The sequence below is a fragment of the Neophocaena asiaeorientalis genome, unplaced genomic scaffold (genome assembly GCF_003031525.2).
Source record: "Neophocaena asiaeorientalis asiaeorientalis breed wild unplaced genomic scaffold, Neophocaena_asiaeorientalis_V1.1 scaffold76, whole genome shotgun sequence".
NCBI lineage: Eukaryota > Metazoa > Chordata > Mammalia > Artiodactyla > Phocoenidae > Neophocaena > Neophocaena asiaeorientalis.
Window position 1 is genome coordinate 2,954,433 of NW_020173668.1, and position 16,358 is coordinate 2,970,790.

The 16,358-nt window shown below is 54.5% G+C and overlaps 3 protein-coding genes across 8 annotated transcripts; all 3 read left to right on the forward strand.

Annotated features, from left to right (window-relative positions):
* Positions 1-275: 275 nt before the first annotated feature.
* On the forward strand, positions 276-1,467 carry LOC112401774 (protein S100-A2-like). The gene is given in 2 exon segments (XM_024748245.1): positions 276-416; positions 1,315-1,467. Coding segments are annotated over 2 exon segments (294 nt in total).
* S100A3 (S100 calcium binding protein A3) lies at positions 328-11,439 on the forward strand. 6 transcript variants are annotated; one of them, XM_024748239.1, is made up of 4 exons: positions 339-416; positions 8,307-8,372; positions 10,290-10,432; positions 10,911-11,439. In XM_024748239.1, exons 2-4 carry the CDS (start codon positions 8,369-8,371, stop codon positions 11,073-11,075), a joined length of 312 nt encoding a protein of 103 aa, XP_024604007.1. In that variant the 5' UTR covers positions 339-416; positions 8,307-8,368; the 3' UTR covers positions 11,076-11,439. The 6 variants fall into 6 exon arrangements, 5 of the variants coding, with proteins under 5 accessions (XP_024604009.1, XP_024604007.1, XP_024604008.1 ...); XM_024748240.1 differs by having other exon boundaries at positions 386-416; positions 8,358-8,372; XM_024748241.1 differs by lacking the exon at positions 8,307-8,372 and having other exon boundaries at positions 328-416.
* A 1,518-nt stretch (positions 11,440-12,957) lies between these two features.
* LOC112401761 (protein S100-A4) lies at positions 12,958-15,466 on the forward strand. Its single transcript, XM_024748217.1, has 3 exons — positions 12,958-13,027; positions 13,940-14,095; positions 15,168-15,466. Exons 2-3 carry the CDS (start codon positions 13,955-13,957, stop codon positions 15,330-15,332), a joined length of 306 nt encoding a protein of 101 aa, XP_024603985.1. The 5' UTR covers positions 12,958-13,027; positions 13,940-13,954; the 3' UTR covers positions 15,333-15,466.
* Positions 15,467-16,358: the final 892 nt, after the last annotated feature.

Below are 16,358 nucleotides of genomic sequence, written 5' to 3' on the forward strand. Positions count from 1 at the left end.
GCTCAAAGAGGGGAGCCCTGCACTCAGGGGTGGGCCCCAAGTGTGATGGGAGGAGACATGAGGCCCTTCCAAATACAGAGGAAGGTCTAGCATCTGCCCGCAGTGTGAGTTGGAGGTATGGCCCCTGCCCAGGGAGCCATAGGCCGAGCGGGAGATGCAGCCCTGTTTGCCCATTCAGAGAGGGGCTTGGAGAGGCAGTTTGGGGCAGAAGTGGGTCCTGCAGGCTGGGCTGAGGCGTCTCCATTACTTGCCAGCCCTGCAGCCCCAGATCTAAGATGTCCAGTCCTCTGGAGTAGGCGCTGGCTGTGATGGTCACCACCTTCCACAAGTACTCTGGCCAAGAGGGTGACAACTTCAAGCTGAGTAAGGGGGAGATGAAGAAACTTCTGCACAAGGAGCTGCCCAGCTTTGTGGGGGTGAGTGGGGCCGGCCTGGGATGGGGAGGGTCCTGGTGTGTGCGTGCAGGGGCACAGGTTGAATCTCTTCTCCCTTCCTCGAGGGTGCCTGCTGACACAGACACCAGGGTGGGATGGAGCCCTCCACGGCCTCACTGGAGTGAGAGTTGAGGCCCGTGTGTGAATGCGTGTGTGAGTGCTCTATTGCTGGCTCTTCCCGCAGCTTTCCAGAGAATGGGTGTGCTGTCAGAGCCCAGAGAGGGGGAGAGACCGGCTCAAGATTACACAGCTCTCACGTGTGATCTCTCTCTCTTTCATTTTCCATATTTATATGCCAAACTAAGAAGGTGTGTAGGGAGAGAAAAGCCCAGCTAAGACACTCACCCTGAGATATTTTGCAGAGAAATGCCGTCAACTCTCAACTTGCCCCTCGCCCTTCCCTTGCCGACTCCTGGATAATCCCAAAGTCAGGTCTCAGGCTTTGAACGTATGAGGCATGTCCTTCTTTTTTTAAAAAAATTGTTTTGGTCACACTTTTCTAATTTGGTTTCATTTTGTCTGGTATAAAAAAGAGTCCGTCTTTTTTGAATTCACTTTTCTGGTGATGGGGAGTGGTGGTGGCTTCAGAAAGCTTTAGTTTCCTCCTCAGCAAACTGGGGGTAATGCCCACCTTGCTGGGCTCCTGTGGGGAGTAGAGCTGATCCTGCGCCTAGGGAATGCCTGGCGTGCTCCCCACTCCCAGCAGGGAGCGCTGGAGACTCCCACTGGTGCACTTCTCTCTGTCCTCACTCACTGGGCCTCCTAGTGGCTCCCAGGGGCTCCCTGCCCACCACATACCTGGCTGCCCAGTGTGGAGGGAGAGCTGGGCTCTGACCCGTGAGAGCAGCCTGGTGATAACCCCCTTGTCTCTCACTTTTAGAAGAAGGTGGATGAGGAGGGCCCGAAGAGGATGATGGGTGATCTGGATAAGAACAGAGACCAGGAGGTGGACTTCCAGGGGTATCCTCTCTCCCTCGCCCTCGACGCTATCATGTGCAATGACTTCTTCCAGGGCTTCCCAGCACAGTCCTGATGTAGAGCTCGTGGTTCCCTCCATGGGTTTCTTGGGCCCAGGAGGACTCTCTACCTTTTTTAGTTTTATACTCAGTAAACTCTTTTGCTTGTTGACAATATTTTAATTGCTCAGTGATGCCCTGTCACCTGGCTGGCTCAAAGACTCAAAGCTTCTTTCTTTCTTTTTTTTTTTTTTTTTTTTCGGTACGCGGGCCTCTCACTGTTGTGGCCTCTCCCGTTGCGGAGCACAGGCTCCGGACGCACAGGCTCAGCGGCCATGGCTCACGGGCCCATCCGCTCCGCGGCATGTGGGATCTTCTCGGACCCGGGGCACGAACGCGTGTCCCCTGCATCAGCAGGCGGACTCTCAACCACTGCGCCACCAGGGAAGCCCCTCAAAGCTTCTTTTGTTTTGAGCTGTCTCTATCCCTTTCAGTCCAAGATGATATAATGCCTTTAAAAATGTTGTGGGCTTCCTGTGTATCAACTTATAATTCACTTAATTAGACAAAAAAACATATCTACAAATTTCTTTGAGACTGGCCCTCTGTACCTTAGAGGTAGAGAGCTGTTAGAAAATACCCTTATGATTCTTAGAGGCCCTCTTGCCTGAAAGAGACACACTGCTAAAATTATTAGAAGCCTTATTGGTGTTTTTTTGTTTGTTTTTGGCTGCGTTGGGTCTTCGTTGCTGTGCATGGGCTTTCTCTAGTTGTGGCAAGTGCGGGCTACTCTTCGTTGTGGTTCACAGGCTTACTCATTGCAGTGGCTTCCCTTGTTGCGTAGCACGGGCTCTAGGCATGCGGCCTTTAGTAATTGCAGCACACGGGCTCAGTAGTTGCGACGCATGAGCTGTAGGGCGTGTGGGCTCAGTAGTTGTGGTGCACAGGCTTAGTTGCTCCGCGGCATGTGGGATCTTCCCAGACCAGGGATTGAACCTGTGTCCCCCTGAATTGGCAAGCAGATTCTTAACCACTGCGTCACCAGGGAAGTCCCTAGAAGCCTTGTTGTCTATCTGAGATCTGAGAATTGCCCTTTAATCTTTTTGAAGTTTCCATGAAAGATCTCATCTTTGACTTTATCTTACCCCTGAGGCCCTTTTTGTTGGCAGGGCCATGGATTTGATCTTTGCCCTGAGGCAATTTATTACTTTGAGAGCCATTTGCTGCCTGGAAAGACTGTCCTGGGCCCTCTATATTTCCTCTAAATTCCACTCAGAATTGAAGAGTTCCTTCTTTAGTTCATCTCTTTCTTCTCATATTTTACCATAGGCAGCCAGAAGAAGCCAATTGGCATTTTCAGTATTCTGTCCAAAAAGCTCCTTAGCCCATCCATGCGTTCATTATGTAATCTTTCTATTTTCCACGTTACCATGGATAATAGTGTTTCCAGACATTCCACCACTACATAATAGGGGTTGCCTTTTCTTCAGTCTCCAGTAACAATTTCCTCACTGCCCTTCAAATTATTACTAGCAATCTTCTTGAGATCCTTCTACCTTTCACCCATGGCTTTGTCCCAAAGCCAGTAACACCTGCTTTAGGTTTTTGTAATAGAAGCCTCCTTCTCTTTCAGGTCTTTGATGAAAGATTCATGGAGCCAACTCATGCTGATTTTCTAAGCTTTTCCTACCACTTCCTCTATCACTACACCTAGGTTTCCATTTGGTCTGCATCCCAAGATACATCAGGGGACAATTTGACTAAATATTTTGTCATTTCATAACAAACGTCCTTGACTTTCAGCCTGCGCATATTGGGTCCACATATCTCACTGTCTTCCCTCCTCCACTTGGTCAATTCCACATTTTATCTTATTTTATTTTATTTTTCTCGGTACGCAGGCCTCCCGCTGCTGTGGCCTCTCCCGTTGTGGAGCACAGGCTCTGGAAGCGCAGGCTCAGCGGCCACGGCTCACGGGCCCAGCCGCTCCACGGCATGTGGGATCTTCCCGGACCGGGGCACGAACCCGTGTCCCCTGCATCGGCAGGCGGACTCTCAACCACTGCGCCACCAGGGAAGCCCCCAATTCCACATTTTAGATTCTTTTGTTTGAGGACTCTGCTTTATGAATTTATTAAGCTTTGAGTTACAGATCACCTGACTAACAGTGGCTTTAATTGTCTTACATAACAAGACATCTGAGACAGGCAGTTCAGGGTTAATTCAAGGTTGGTTCAGGGGCCCAGAGATGTCATATGACACCTATTTTTTGCTCTGTAATCTACAGCATGTATACCTTTTCCCTCATGCATGTTGCTTCATGATCACAAGATGGCTGCTCTACCTCCAGGTCTCACTGTCCATGTTCCAGGCTAACAGACAGAGGAAGTATAGGGTGCAGAAAGCTTTTCCTCAGGAGACTTTGCCTTTTTATTATACAAGAAATACTCTCTCCAAAGATTTCTACTTACATCTCTTTGGCCTTAAATATGTAATATGGCTGTGACCAAGTAGTTTTAGCTGGGCATGTTGACACTTTGAAAGAAAAGAAAAAAGGTTTTAATAATAAGGAAAGGGGGGGATGGATAGCAGACAAGCAATAGACAATATTTTTCTGAATTGTTTTCTTACTTTTCTTACTTCCCTGGGAAGCTCTGATGCTTGGGAACTGCTTACAGAGTAGCTCAGAAAAGAGCTCCCCAAAGACAGAAAGGAGTGAGAAGGTTCTGGGACACACTGCTTATTCTCACTGTTCCAACTGCATGTCTGGGGCTGGTGAGGCAAGGCTGGGCAGGCCCCAGCAATGAAAAGAGAGAGGCCCACTTTCCTAATATCCTATAGGAAAAGGAGCCGGTGAATATAGGTCAGGGACTCATCATAATGGTAATTAACATTTCCACAGCAGTTCCCAAAGCTTCTTTCATGCCCACTGTCACTTCAGCCTCATGGTAACCCCCAATAGAGCTATCATTAGGCCCTTTTTACAGACAAGGAAACCCAGAGGATGCAGCATCTGCCATTCATGGAGCATCCCCTCCGGCCAGGCTCTCTGCTAGGCCTGTTCTAGCCTCATCTCGTTGAATCCTCACAGCACTTGGATGAGGGATGTGTTATTAGTTTCTGCATTTCACAGAGGAGGAAATAGGGGCTGGGAGAGGTTAAATGAGTAGTGTTGGGACTTGACCTAGGTTGTAAGAAAGGGCCTCACCCCTATGGGACATGGGGGTGGCAGCTTGGGCCTTCCTCCCCTTCCTCCAAAGCCTTGGAGATGAAGGGGACCTGGCTGGGCAGAGTCCAGATGCTCTTGGTGTCTCAATCCTGAATCCACGGGGAAGTGGGTCCACTTGCTGGTGATTGCACGACTGTAGTCTGTTTGCTCACAGTGGATCCCGGCTTCTGCAGGGGCTCAGTTCCAGGTTCTGGGGCTGTTCTGGCTGGTGGATACTGGCATGGGCTGGCTGCCTCTGGAGCTTTCCCCGGCTGGCTAGGCACCCGATGGGACTAATTTCGTTCTGTATATTTGACAGACTAACAAACACGTGACTTTCTTAGCTGGTCTCAATAATCTTCCCTCATCCTGCCCCTTCCTGCAAATCTTCCTGCTGCGGCAGAGACGAGGAGGGTCCAGAATATGGTGCTGTTCAAAGGCCCGCTGGCCGGATTCTCTCTCACTTCCTCCTGGAATTGCGGCAGGGAGGAGAGCCTCAGGGATCCATATGTCACCTCCCATAGTGTCGCTTTGCTCTTTGTTCTTTTGGGTCTATCCTTGCAATCTGTTGACCCTCCAAGAAAAGAGAGACTGGAGGCAAAGGTGGATTCTGAGGCAGGGGAGTGACTGAAATAGGGCTCCCCATGCTCCCATCTTTAGGTCACTTGGTCTCCCCTCTAACTCAGTGCTCCCATCCGGAAAATGGGCAGTCAGGCATAGGTCTAAGCCCCACAGGCTCTCCTTGATCCCAGTTCAGATCCTCTCCCCACCCCCATCCCCTAATTCTGTAGCAAAGGCCTCCCTGGCTCCAGCCTCAGTAATCAAATACCCACTCCCACCCTCTCCCTACCTTGGGCTCAGATGATGAGAAAGGAGATGAATCAGTGTGACGAGGTTCATGGACCCCCATGGGGCTATGAGATTGGGGTGGTGTCACCCTGTCCCTCGAGCCCAGGTCCTTTTGGCGCAAGCACATGAACGTCCAGACGCTCTAAGACACTTCATCTTATTTCTCCCTGAGGTGCAGAACCAGACACTGACTTTCATGGCACAAGGTGGTTTCCCAGAGGATTTTGTAAGGTGATGGTGATGATAGTGGGGGACGGAGGCAGGGAGACAGGACGGGAGAGAGAGGGACAGTCCTGCCGGGTCAGAGAGCATCTGCGCCCACCCTCCCTCATGCTGCTCCTGTTGGGGAGAGACCCTTACCTTCCCCTTGGGGCACACTTCTCTGTAGTCAGCTCTACATCTGCAGTGGAGCAGCACGAATGACAGGCCAAGGGTGTTGAGCTCCACTCCCAGGTAGAGAATCAAGTGGACAGTGTGGACAGCAGAGGGTGGGAAAGGAAGAGGATGCTCCCTGTCTGGGCCTCGGAGGAGCGGCTAGTGTCGTGTGCATTTGGGGGATTCAGGGTAGATGCTGGCGAAGAACTCCCAGCAGGGCAGGAAGATTCTAATCCCTGTAAGAACAACTTGGGAAAGCAAGATAAGAAAGGCTGCAGCTCTGCCTCTAGCCTGTGGGGATGCAGAAGGCTGGACAAAATGACCTGGGGGTTAGGCGGGGGAGGAGGTTTTGTTCTCTCCCTGCTGCCCCCATCGAGGGGACTTAGCGTGTGGTTGTTGAGTTAGACTCCGAGACCTCTGCCCTGACACCATCCACAGGACCAGCAAAGCACTTTCACATCGGAGTCTCAGGGTAGGAATCTTCCAAATCCATTTTGGGGGCAAAAAATTAAGGCCCAAACAAGGTAAAGGACATGCTCGGGGTGGAGGCAAGAGGATGGTGGATCTTGGAGTGAGGGTCCAGTAAGGGTTCTTCCCACGACGGTCCTCCAGCCCCAAAGCGCCTGCACCCAGACCTCTCCGTCCACCAACCTGCCCCTCAGCTGTTGCCTCCCTGGGGAAGCTCCTGCCTTCCCTGCACCCCACCTCAGTCGGAGCCTCTCCCAGTGGGCAAACAAAGGTGAGGCATCCCAGAGGGGCGTGTCCAGGCTTTGAAACGTGAAAGGCTGGGGGATAAGGACTCAGGCCGGGAACAGGCTGCCCAGCCCTTCCCTGACCGTGCATATAAAGTACCCCAGGCCCCACCACCATTTTTCCCCCTTAGCCCTGCTTTATTGTTCTTCCTAGCATTTATGTCGCTGGTCTATCATACATTTATTTACTTGTTACTGTCTGTTGTGTGCATTAGATGGCTTTTGTCTGTTTTGTTTATGGCTGTATCTCCAATGCTTAGGACAGGCGCCTCTAAATATTCACATGAAAAATGAATGGCTCTCACCCTGCCACAAATTAGTTGTGTGACTTGGGCAAGTTACCTACCTCTCAGTTAACATTTATGCCCTTACCATGTGCCAGCACTATTTATCTATGAGCTTTGTACATAGAAAGCCCTTTAAGCCTCACGGCAATCCTATGAACTGATGACCATTATTCTCCTTGGTCATTGGCAGGTGAGGAAAATGAGGCCCAGAGAGGTGAGGTGACCTGCTTAAGGGAGGTGGCTGTTGGCAGAGATGGGCTGTCACAGGTGGGAATAAGGGCTTGACCTAGAACTGAATGAATTGCTGGTCTACTCTGGCCTCTGCTTCTGTCCCCTACTCCCCATAATTCCTTGCCTATAAAACAGGGTTAATCACAGCCCTCCTTTCCCTGCCCCCCCCCACCCCCACTGTTCGCTCCCATCACCCACAGGGGCTGAGTCTTCGGGGAGGTGATGGCACAGTTGAGGTTTGGGGGCAGGGGGCCTGGGAAGAGGCCAAGGTGTCATGAGCTCTCTGGCTGCCCCACAAGTATTAGGGCTTCTTCAGAGGCCTGGGGGTTGACTCCTCTTCCCCTTCCCACACTCTTCTGGTCTTGGGTTCCCTTTCTGTGAAATGGGGAGGGGTCTCTCAGGCCCAGGGATGAGGGCGGGAGAAGTGATACGAAGAGATTTCCGTTTCTGGCAACATGGTGGTCTGTGCCAGCTCCGGCTGAAAAGAAAACAAAAAGTGCTGGATAGAATAAAAACACCTTTTTCAAAGCGTTGAAGAGCTCACAAGGCATTAAAGAATGGGATCAAAATCTTAGCGAAAGCAGACTCCAGGAAGTGAGTGGGGCACTGGGGCCCCTCACGCCCTGAGGGCATCGGCCAAACTGAGCCAAAGTGACCTTTGGCTTTGACGGAGTGTGGAGTGAGGAGGGGCTCGCTTGAGGGGGGGAGGCAAGGGGGACACCCCACATAACGCTGAGACCCCAAAGGGCTACACGCTTAAGCCAAAAACCAGAGGAAATCTACCCGCACCCCACGGGAGTGTAGGGAACTTGGCCTTGGTGCTGAATGGAGCCAGGGAGGACAGGAAACAGGCCTTAGGAGCTCAAGCTCCAGGCCACCCTGGTGTGAGTCTGAACTAGGGGAGGAGGAGGGGCACCAGGAGAACACAGCCTAGACTTCTGGAAGCGCCCCTAGGAGCAGCACACCTTCCTCCCGGGCCTCAAAGACATCCTACGGGTGACCTTCCCGGGGAAGCAAGCAGTTCTCAGCCCAAAGCATCCAAGGACCATCGATCTGGAGATCAGGCAGCAAGGGTGTCTCACAGGCTAAGAGCTCTCACCGTAAATGAGGGGGCTTAACCAGGGGCACACCAAGATCCCCTCTGGCAGAGGGATTCTCTGGGGGTGAGGTGAAAGTGTGTCCCCACTTTGTCTTCTTCTGGGGTGCCTTTTCAGGGTGAAGACATAGGGGATGGCTGTGATGAATGACCTGTCTTCTCTAACCAGGCTGGAAGGAGATGGGTAGGAGGCTGTGCCCGGATCCCAGCTCTGGGGGAGGGCAGAGGGAAAATGACGAGGTGGTGGTGTCTGCCGCCCAGACGGGACCTTTGATGGGTGCATGGCAAGGTGGGCGGGTGGGGTCTGTAATATGGGTTGCCAGGGAAGGAGGCAGGGGAACCCCTGGGGGCATCCTTAGCTTGACCTACTTGGGCCCCCCATAATTGCTCCCTTCCTTCCTTGGGAGGCTACAAGTAGGGATGCCCTGTCTCTAGGCTCCTCCAGCTGAAACGCCAACACCTGTGGTGGGTGCCGGCTGCTTAGGTCCTGTCCTGGGTGTCCGGCAGCTCCAGGTCTGTCTCCTGGCCCAGGGTCTGGGCTTTTGGGGGCAGAGGGATGACCACAGCAGGGACTGATGAGGTGAAGGAAGTCAGATATGATGGGTTCAGGGGTTCCCTTGTACAGTGAGGGGCTGCTGGGGAACCTGGGTTTAGGGGGTGTGCAGAGCTGAGGTCTGGCGGAGGGGTCGGGGGAATGCTGCTGTTGCCCTCAGTCAGCTCCCCCTTCGCCCACACCTTCCATTCCTGCCAACGGGTTGAGATGGGCCAGGGCTGTGGGGAAGAGAGGATTCCCTCCAGTCTCCAGGCACCGAGCTTCTGACAAAGCAACAGTGGTGGCGCCAGGCAGGCTGGCAGGAGCCCAGAAGGGCAACTCGGCCCCTCTGAGGTTCCCTATTCCCTGCGATCACGGCCCTTTCCTCTCCTGGGAACCCGGAACCCTACTCCAAGCCTGGGCTGTCACAAAGCGTTAGACCCCAGGCAGCACTTAACCCCATTCTTCTTCCCTCCGACCGTGACCATCTACAGGGCCTGGCAGAGAGTAAATCATTAGGGAGAGGGCCTTGGCCCAGGCTGCCTCGTGCTACAGGACTCCTGTCCCCTGGGGGCACCAGGAGTGAGTCACTGGGCTCACATGGAAACAACACATGCCTTCCTGGCTGCCTTAGGATTTTTCCAGGCTGGAGGCATCTCCCAGAAGGGCGGTGGGAGGGGCCCGTGGAATGGGGGTGAGTGAGCAATTCTGGGAAGCGCTTCCCCTCTAACAGAATGGGGTACCCCTCTGCAGAGCCTTCTGTCTCAAGAGCCCCAGAGGTCAGGGGGATGGCCTCAGGGAGAGCAGATTACAGATTGGTACATACCTGAGCTCGCTGTCTCCAGAGACCAACTGGTTCAGGTCCCTGACGAGGCCTGTGAGGGGGGAGTAACCCTATTTTACAGATAAGGCACCTGAGACCCAGACAGGGTAAATGGCTCATCTTCCGCTGCACGGCTGGTCAGAGGCATAGAGTGTCGCGGCAGATTTTCCTTTGGTTGCAGCTTCCCTGAGTTCAGCGCAGGAGGGATGGTGATGGGGTCGTGGTGAGGCGGTGGAGGTTCTTCTGAGACCTGACTCTCCCTGAGAAGGTCCAGCTTCGCCAAGGGCCTGAGGCCGGGAGCATGGGGCAAGGGTGCTCCCCTGTGCAGGAGCTCTGGGGTCCTGAGGGCGATGAGGCTTCTAGGGCCAGGGGGCTGTGTCTCAGAGGGTGCTACAGAGCTGGACTGGGCGTCCGATGAGAAAAGCTGGAGAGAATCAGGGAGTCCTCAGGGACCCCCAGTGTGCGGGGTGCAGGTAAAGGGTGGGCACCTCTCCCTGAGGAGTTTGCAGTGAGGTTGGGCAAATGAGGCCTCTGTCCAGAAATAGGGGGGCAGTCGGGAAATAAATGAGGAGGGGCTGGTGTAGTCAGGGAGGGCTGCTCAGAGGAGGGGGAGCTTGTGGGGTGGGAAGGCTGCAGGGGATTAAGTCAGGTCTGGGTGCATTTCCTGGGATGCATGGAGGGCAGAGTTGAGCAGGGGGTCTGACTCGGCCTCTGCCGTGAGTCACACCCTTGTTCTTCTGTGACAGTAACGATGGCGCCTCTGGAGCAGGCCGTGGCTGCTATTGTGTGCACCTTCCAGGAATATTCAGGGCCCTGTTGGAGACAAGTAAAGCTCTGCCAGGCAGAGCTCAAGGAGCTGCTAGAGAAGGAGCTGCCCACCTGGACCCCGGTGAGCACCTGGGGTGAGTCCCCATGGGAAGCACTGCTTGGATGCTGCAAAGAGACACCTGGAGACGAGCTCTGAGCATTGGACAGCAAGGGGGTGGAAGCTAGACTGTGGGGAGGGGATGCTGGGAGGGGGACGGGCACAGCAGGAATCTCAGTTTCCTCATCTGCAAAGTGGGAGGATGAACATCTCAAGGGCTGCCTGGCCTGGCTGTTGGGGGCACTGAGCGAGAGCTCTGTGAAGAACCCCTGACACAGGGTTGGCACTCAGTAGCAAGTAGTAGGTGCTCTGTAAATGATCTGAGAGAGGATTTGGGAGGGGGATTGACAATGGTGAATGATCAGAACAGGGAGGCTGAGGTCGGCCCCCAGAGGGCTGCGGGTTGGGATGGCTGGGACCCCACAGGAGGGGAGGGAGGGAAGCGGGATGTGCGCACCAGGCTGTTCTGCACTCCTCACCCTGCCATCCCCGCCCTGCACAGACAGAGCTTCGGGAATGTGACCACAATAAGTTCATGAGTGTCCTGGACACCAGCAAGGATCGAGAGGTGGACTTTGTAGAGTACACGTGCCTGCTTGCCTGCCTCTGCGCCTGCTGCCATGAGTACTTCAAGAACTGCGCCCTGGGCCCCCACTGCTCCCAGTAATGGGCGGGGCTGCCATCGGAGGGTAGGGGTCTGGGTCTACTCCGGACCTGCTCCATCTCTGCCCTGAGGTCATCCTGGGCATGTCAGCTCTCCCCCCTCCCCCCTCTCCCCTCCTTTGTCCTCTCCCTCTAGAATCTCCCAGGTTGGCCCCTGGTATGTTAACCCGTTTTACCCATGAGTCTAGGAGACGTGAGGGGACCTTCCCCGGGATCACAGCCAGTGACCTGTAGAACAGCCAGCCGCTGACTCCCCACTGTGGCCCATGATGGACGAAGGCTGTCAAGGCCCAGCAGAGCGTGTGAGGGAAGGAGACCACGGTGGGAAAGGGCCTATTTTGCTCCTAATAAAGAACTGGCATCCCTTGGCTCGGCTTGGTTCTTCTGAGAGGACAGCCGGGGCCTGGGAACAGAGTCCTGCTGAGGCTTCACTCCCCTCTGGCCTTTTCCACTGGAGGACAGGAGGCTGAGGGCACTTTCAGACCTCGTGGAAATGAAATGATCTTAACGTCCTGCAGGAGGGGGTGGGGTCAACACGGGAACAATGTCCATGGGAGGCTGGTGTGTGTGTGGGTCTCTCTCTCTCTCTCTCTCTCTCTCTCTGGGGTGTCTCTGAAGGAGAAGCTCCCTTGGGGACTTCCCTGGTGGTCCAGTGGTTAAGACTCCGCACCCCCAATGCAGGGGCCCTAGGTTTGATCCCTGGTCAGGGAACTAGATCCCGCGTGGGGCAACTAAGACCCGGCGCAGCCTAAATAAATAAATAAGTAAATAAATATCGTTTTTTAAAAAAAGAAGCTCCCTTGGGCTGTCTAGGAGGGTGAGAGGGTACGGAACTCAGTCCACTGGACAGGATGTTCTGAGGGGAGGGGAGGGCCGTAGTGGAGGGGGTGGGTCTGTTCCCTGCCCGGGGCTGTGGGAACCCAGAGTGCAGTACTAATAGGATTAGGGTGTCTGAGGTCCAACTAGGGTGTTTCTCCCTGATGTAGGGGGTGCCCTACATTGGAGGGGGAAGGGGAGACCTGCAGGCCGACCCCCTCCCTGAAGCCACAGCCACCTGAGGGGCTTCACATCCCCTCTCCTGACCCTCTCTCAATCCCTGAGTTCATACCCTACCCTGAGAGGTTCCCCTGACCCCTGCCTCCCCCATTCTGTGCTGTATCACCTCTAACTTTCCACCGCAACCTGCCCTCTTCATTCCCGATGCCCATCCTAACTCTAAATCCCCCTCCTGACACCCTCCTCTTTCCCATGTGCTCATGGTCCCGTCAGTCGATCCCTGAGACCCGAGGCCTGACGCCCCTCCCCATTCCATCACTCCGTCATCCAGGTCCTTTCTCCACAGATGTGTCTGTGGGGGTCCCGACGCCTCCTTTGGGTGTTAGCCTGTTCCCCCTCCCAGACCCCCCAGCTCCTGTCCTGGGCCTCACTCAGCATGGTAGAAAGCCCCCTTGGGAGGGGAGAAGGGCAGTGTGAGCTGTCCCCAGCACTGAACCTGGGGTCCCCTCCCTGCGTTCCAGGGCAACCCCATTCCAGGACCACCTCCCACCTGTCACCCCCCACCCCTTAATCCCCTTTCCTTTATGCCGGCTGCCCAGTGGGACCACTCCCTTCCCTGTCCCTCATGCCCCAGGCACAGCCTGCCCTTCCCCCAGCTCCCTAAAACTCAATCTGAGCTGCGCACACCCACCCACTGAGGCCCCTGCCCGTGCCCACTGGGGCTCTCCCATTGTCCATGTGTGCGTGCCCACAGCAGGAAGCTGGGTTTCCAGGCTGGCTGGTGGAGGGACCCGTAGCCGTTACCACATCGGCCCAGGATAGGAGGGCTGTCTCCCGCTCTTCTCCATCCCCTGACATGGGCAGGGCCTGGCCAGGGGTATAAATAGGTCAGACTGCAGGGCTTCCCCCACTCTTCCTCTCTCTCCAACCCTCTCTCTTCGGCACTTCTCTCTTGGCCTGGTGAGTTGCGGTCGCATGGCTGGCATGCAAGTGGTGTGCAAGGGGTGTCAGGCCGAGGCTGGGGCAGGAGAAGGGGAGGCTGGTGGGGGCCAGATGTGCTAAGTGGGTCCAGATGTGAGATTCCGATGTGGAGGCTCTGGGGAGGGATGTGTGTGTGCACGTGCACGTGTGTGTGCATGCAAGAGACAAAAAACAAAAAGTGTGCAGGTGGCTGAGGGGGAGCTATCGGAGCCGTCCTGTGATTCTGGGGCTTGCACGCGTTGTTGCTGTAGTATGTTTTGGGGTGCGTGTGACTAGGGGGTATGCATGTTGGCTTGTGTTTGCTGGGTTGCCCTAGCCTGTGCGTACACACTCACGGGGCGTAGGAAGCACAGTGAAGGCAGGAGGTGACGGCGGGCTTTTGTCTGGTTGTGTCCTAGGAGGCTCTGCCCTGCACGCAGCAGCCTGACCCAAGGGAGGGTGGCCTCCCCATCCCTCCTGCATCTGTGCCCCTGCCACCTCACCCTGCCCCTCCCCACGCTAGGCGCTAGGCCACTGGTTTTTTCCGCTACAGGGCCCTGGGCAGGCTGCCAGCAGCCTCGCCCAGCCCAACGACCCAGCCCAACGCTTGGAGGGAGAAGAATGGGCTGGGGTGGGGCTGCTGTAGACTAAGCGTGGGAGTGAATGGACCGCGTGAGGGGTGAAGAAAGCGCTCTTGTGGAGCTGGCTGTCCAAAACGCAGAGCCTGTGCCCCGGGCCCTGCAGGGGTTCGCTGCCCCAAGCACGGATTTCCCATTGTGCACACCCATCCGCCAGGAGCCGAACCCCACTTTTTGGGCTGCCCCTGAGGGATGGGATTGGGGTGGGCATTCTGAATACATAGCCGGGGGTGGGGTGGGGAAAATTAGGGTGTCTCTGTGACCCTGCCCCCAGATCCTGACTGCCGGCATGGCGTGCCCCCTGGAGAAGGCCCTCGATGTGATGGTGTCCACCTTCCACAAGTACTCAGGCAAGGAGGGTGACAAGTTCAAGCTCAACAAGTCTGAGCTGAAGGAGCTGTTGACCCGGGAGCTGCCCAGCTTCTTGGGGGTGAGTGATACAGCCTGGGAGGCACCTGTTTTCTGCGAAGCATTAGCTACAGCTGGCGTCTATAGCTGTCGATCAGCCATCTTGCTGAGACGGGCAAGTCGGGGCAGAGAGCTTGCTCTGATTGCCTGGGGTGGAAGCACAGTGAGCACCCACTGCTCACTTCCTGGCTCTCTGCAGAAAGATGGCTGAGAACAAGCCGGTAGGCTACGGGTCAGACTCTGCCAGGTGTTTGCACAACTTAACTGGAGGTAAACTGAAGCTCAGAGAGGCTACATAACTTTCCAAGGTAGTCAGTGTATAAAGCCGAGATCCATGAGCCAGGACGTTCCGACACTTGCCATCACTACAGCAATGATCAATTTTTTTTTTTTTTACGATTGTATGAAAATTGTGTGTCTTCTTTTTTTTAAAAATTGAAGTATAGTTAATTTACAATGTTGTGTTAGTTTCAGGTGTACAGCAAAGTGATTCAGTTATATATACACATATATATTTTTTCAGATTCTTTTCCACTATAGGTTATTACAATATATTGAATATAGTTCCCTATGTTATACAGTAAATCCTTGTTGCTTATCTATTTTATATATAGTAGTGTGTATCTGTTAATCCCATATTCCTAATTTATCCCCCCAACCCCAAACCATTTTTGAGTTTCTATTTGGCTTGTGGATGTGAAGACACAGTTATGGAGACCCTCATACACCTACAGACTCCCCCTGAGCAATCACAGATGCCATCCGTATCAGCCTTTTTGCAGTTTATACATTGCTTTCATGACCATTGTCTAATTGGATTCTTAAAATGACCTTGGCAGAAGATGCTGTGGTCCCCTTTATCCAGTTGTACCCAGGTACTCAAGACTTCTTTGTCTGAAGGGTGGCCTTCCTCCAGCTCTAGCCTAGCCCCCAGGGCTAGAGGTCCAAAGCTGGGTCCCCCAAGGAGTGGCTAAGCCTTCTTGGGCTCCCATCTGGAGGTGCAAACCTGGTCTAGTCCTAGCTCTGGCCACTCCCACACCTGCCCTGCCCGGCCCCGACTCCTAGTTTCTACCTGCAGCCTCTTCTTCCTGCAGAAAAAGACAGATGAAGCTGCATTCCAGAAGCTGATGAGCAACCTAGACAGCAACAAGGACAACGAGGTGGACTTCCAGGAGTACTGCGTCTTCCTGTCCTGCATCGCCATGATGTGCAACGAGTTCTTCGAAGGCTGCCCCGATAAGCAACCCCGGAAGAAATGAAGTCTCCTCAGATGTGCGGGGCGGGGCCTGCCAGCTGGGGTCTTCCCTGTTGGCGGTGGGCACAGCGCCTCACACTGGTTTCTCCAGATGTGAGCACGATACTAAACAAGTTCAATAAAGATTCTTGAAAGCTATGAGGCTGATGGTCTGAGAGACTCTGGGGGCGCTGGGAGCTGAGCTGCGGTTTTGTGGCAAGTGGAGAGCAGACCAGAGAAGGTGGGAGATGGATATGGGTGACTGTGCACACGTGTGGGGGACAGAGTTGACTGTGGATGGAGCGGAAGGCAGGGAAAGGGACCCCCAGAGGCTTGGAACTGTAGGATCTTAGCCAGGACACTCAACCATCCCACCTCCCCAACATTGCCTCTGGCAGGACCTCTGAGTGAGGCTGGGATGGGATCGAAGATCACATCTGCTCCTGGTTGGGGTCCGGAATGGAGTGTGGGTGCCCTGGGGGTGGGGGGTTGGTGGGGGAAGGGCTGAGTCATGGGGAGGAAGTAGTGAGGCCAGAGTGGGATGGGGAGGAAGGCTCAGTCCTGACATTTACGGCCCAGGTGCTGCCTGCCACCCCTTCCAGTGCCCTGGCTTCAAAGCCCAGGGATGGATGAATCCTACCATTCCACAGTCAGATCAGGGAGGTGATGTGGAGGAAGAGAAACCACAGCATGAGAATATCATCCTTCCCTAACTCCCATCTCTGTCCCAGGGGCCCTAGGATGGGATTCATTACCAGTTAGCAGTCATGCTCCAACAGAGGAGGACAAAGGATCTTGGGAGGGATGAGGGGAGGATAGTGGCTGGGGGGGGAGGGAGGGAGGGAGGTGGTGGGAGGTGACCATAGTTTTGGAGACAAAATTCCCGGCATAGGGATCTGATAAATGAAGTTGAGATTTTTTTCCCCCCAGAAAATATCAGGCATGGTATTAGTTCTCCTTAGGTTGAAGCCAACAGTTCTAGCCTGCAGTGGGTGGGATTGTGGTTAGTTTCCAGGTCATGCCTGGGTGGTACAGGGATCTTCAAGGAAGA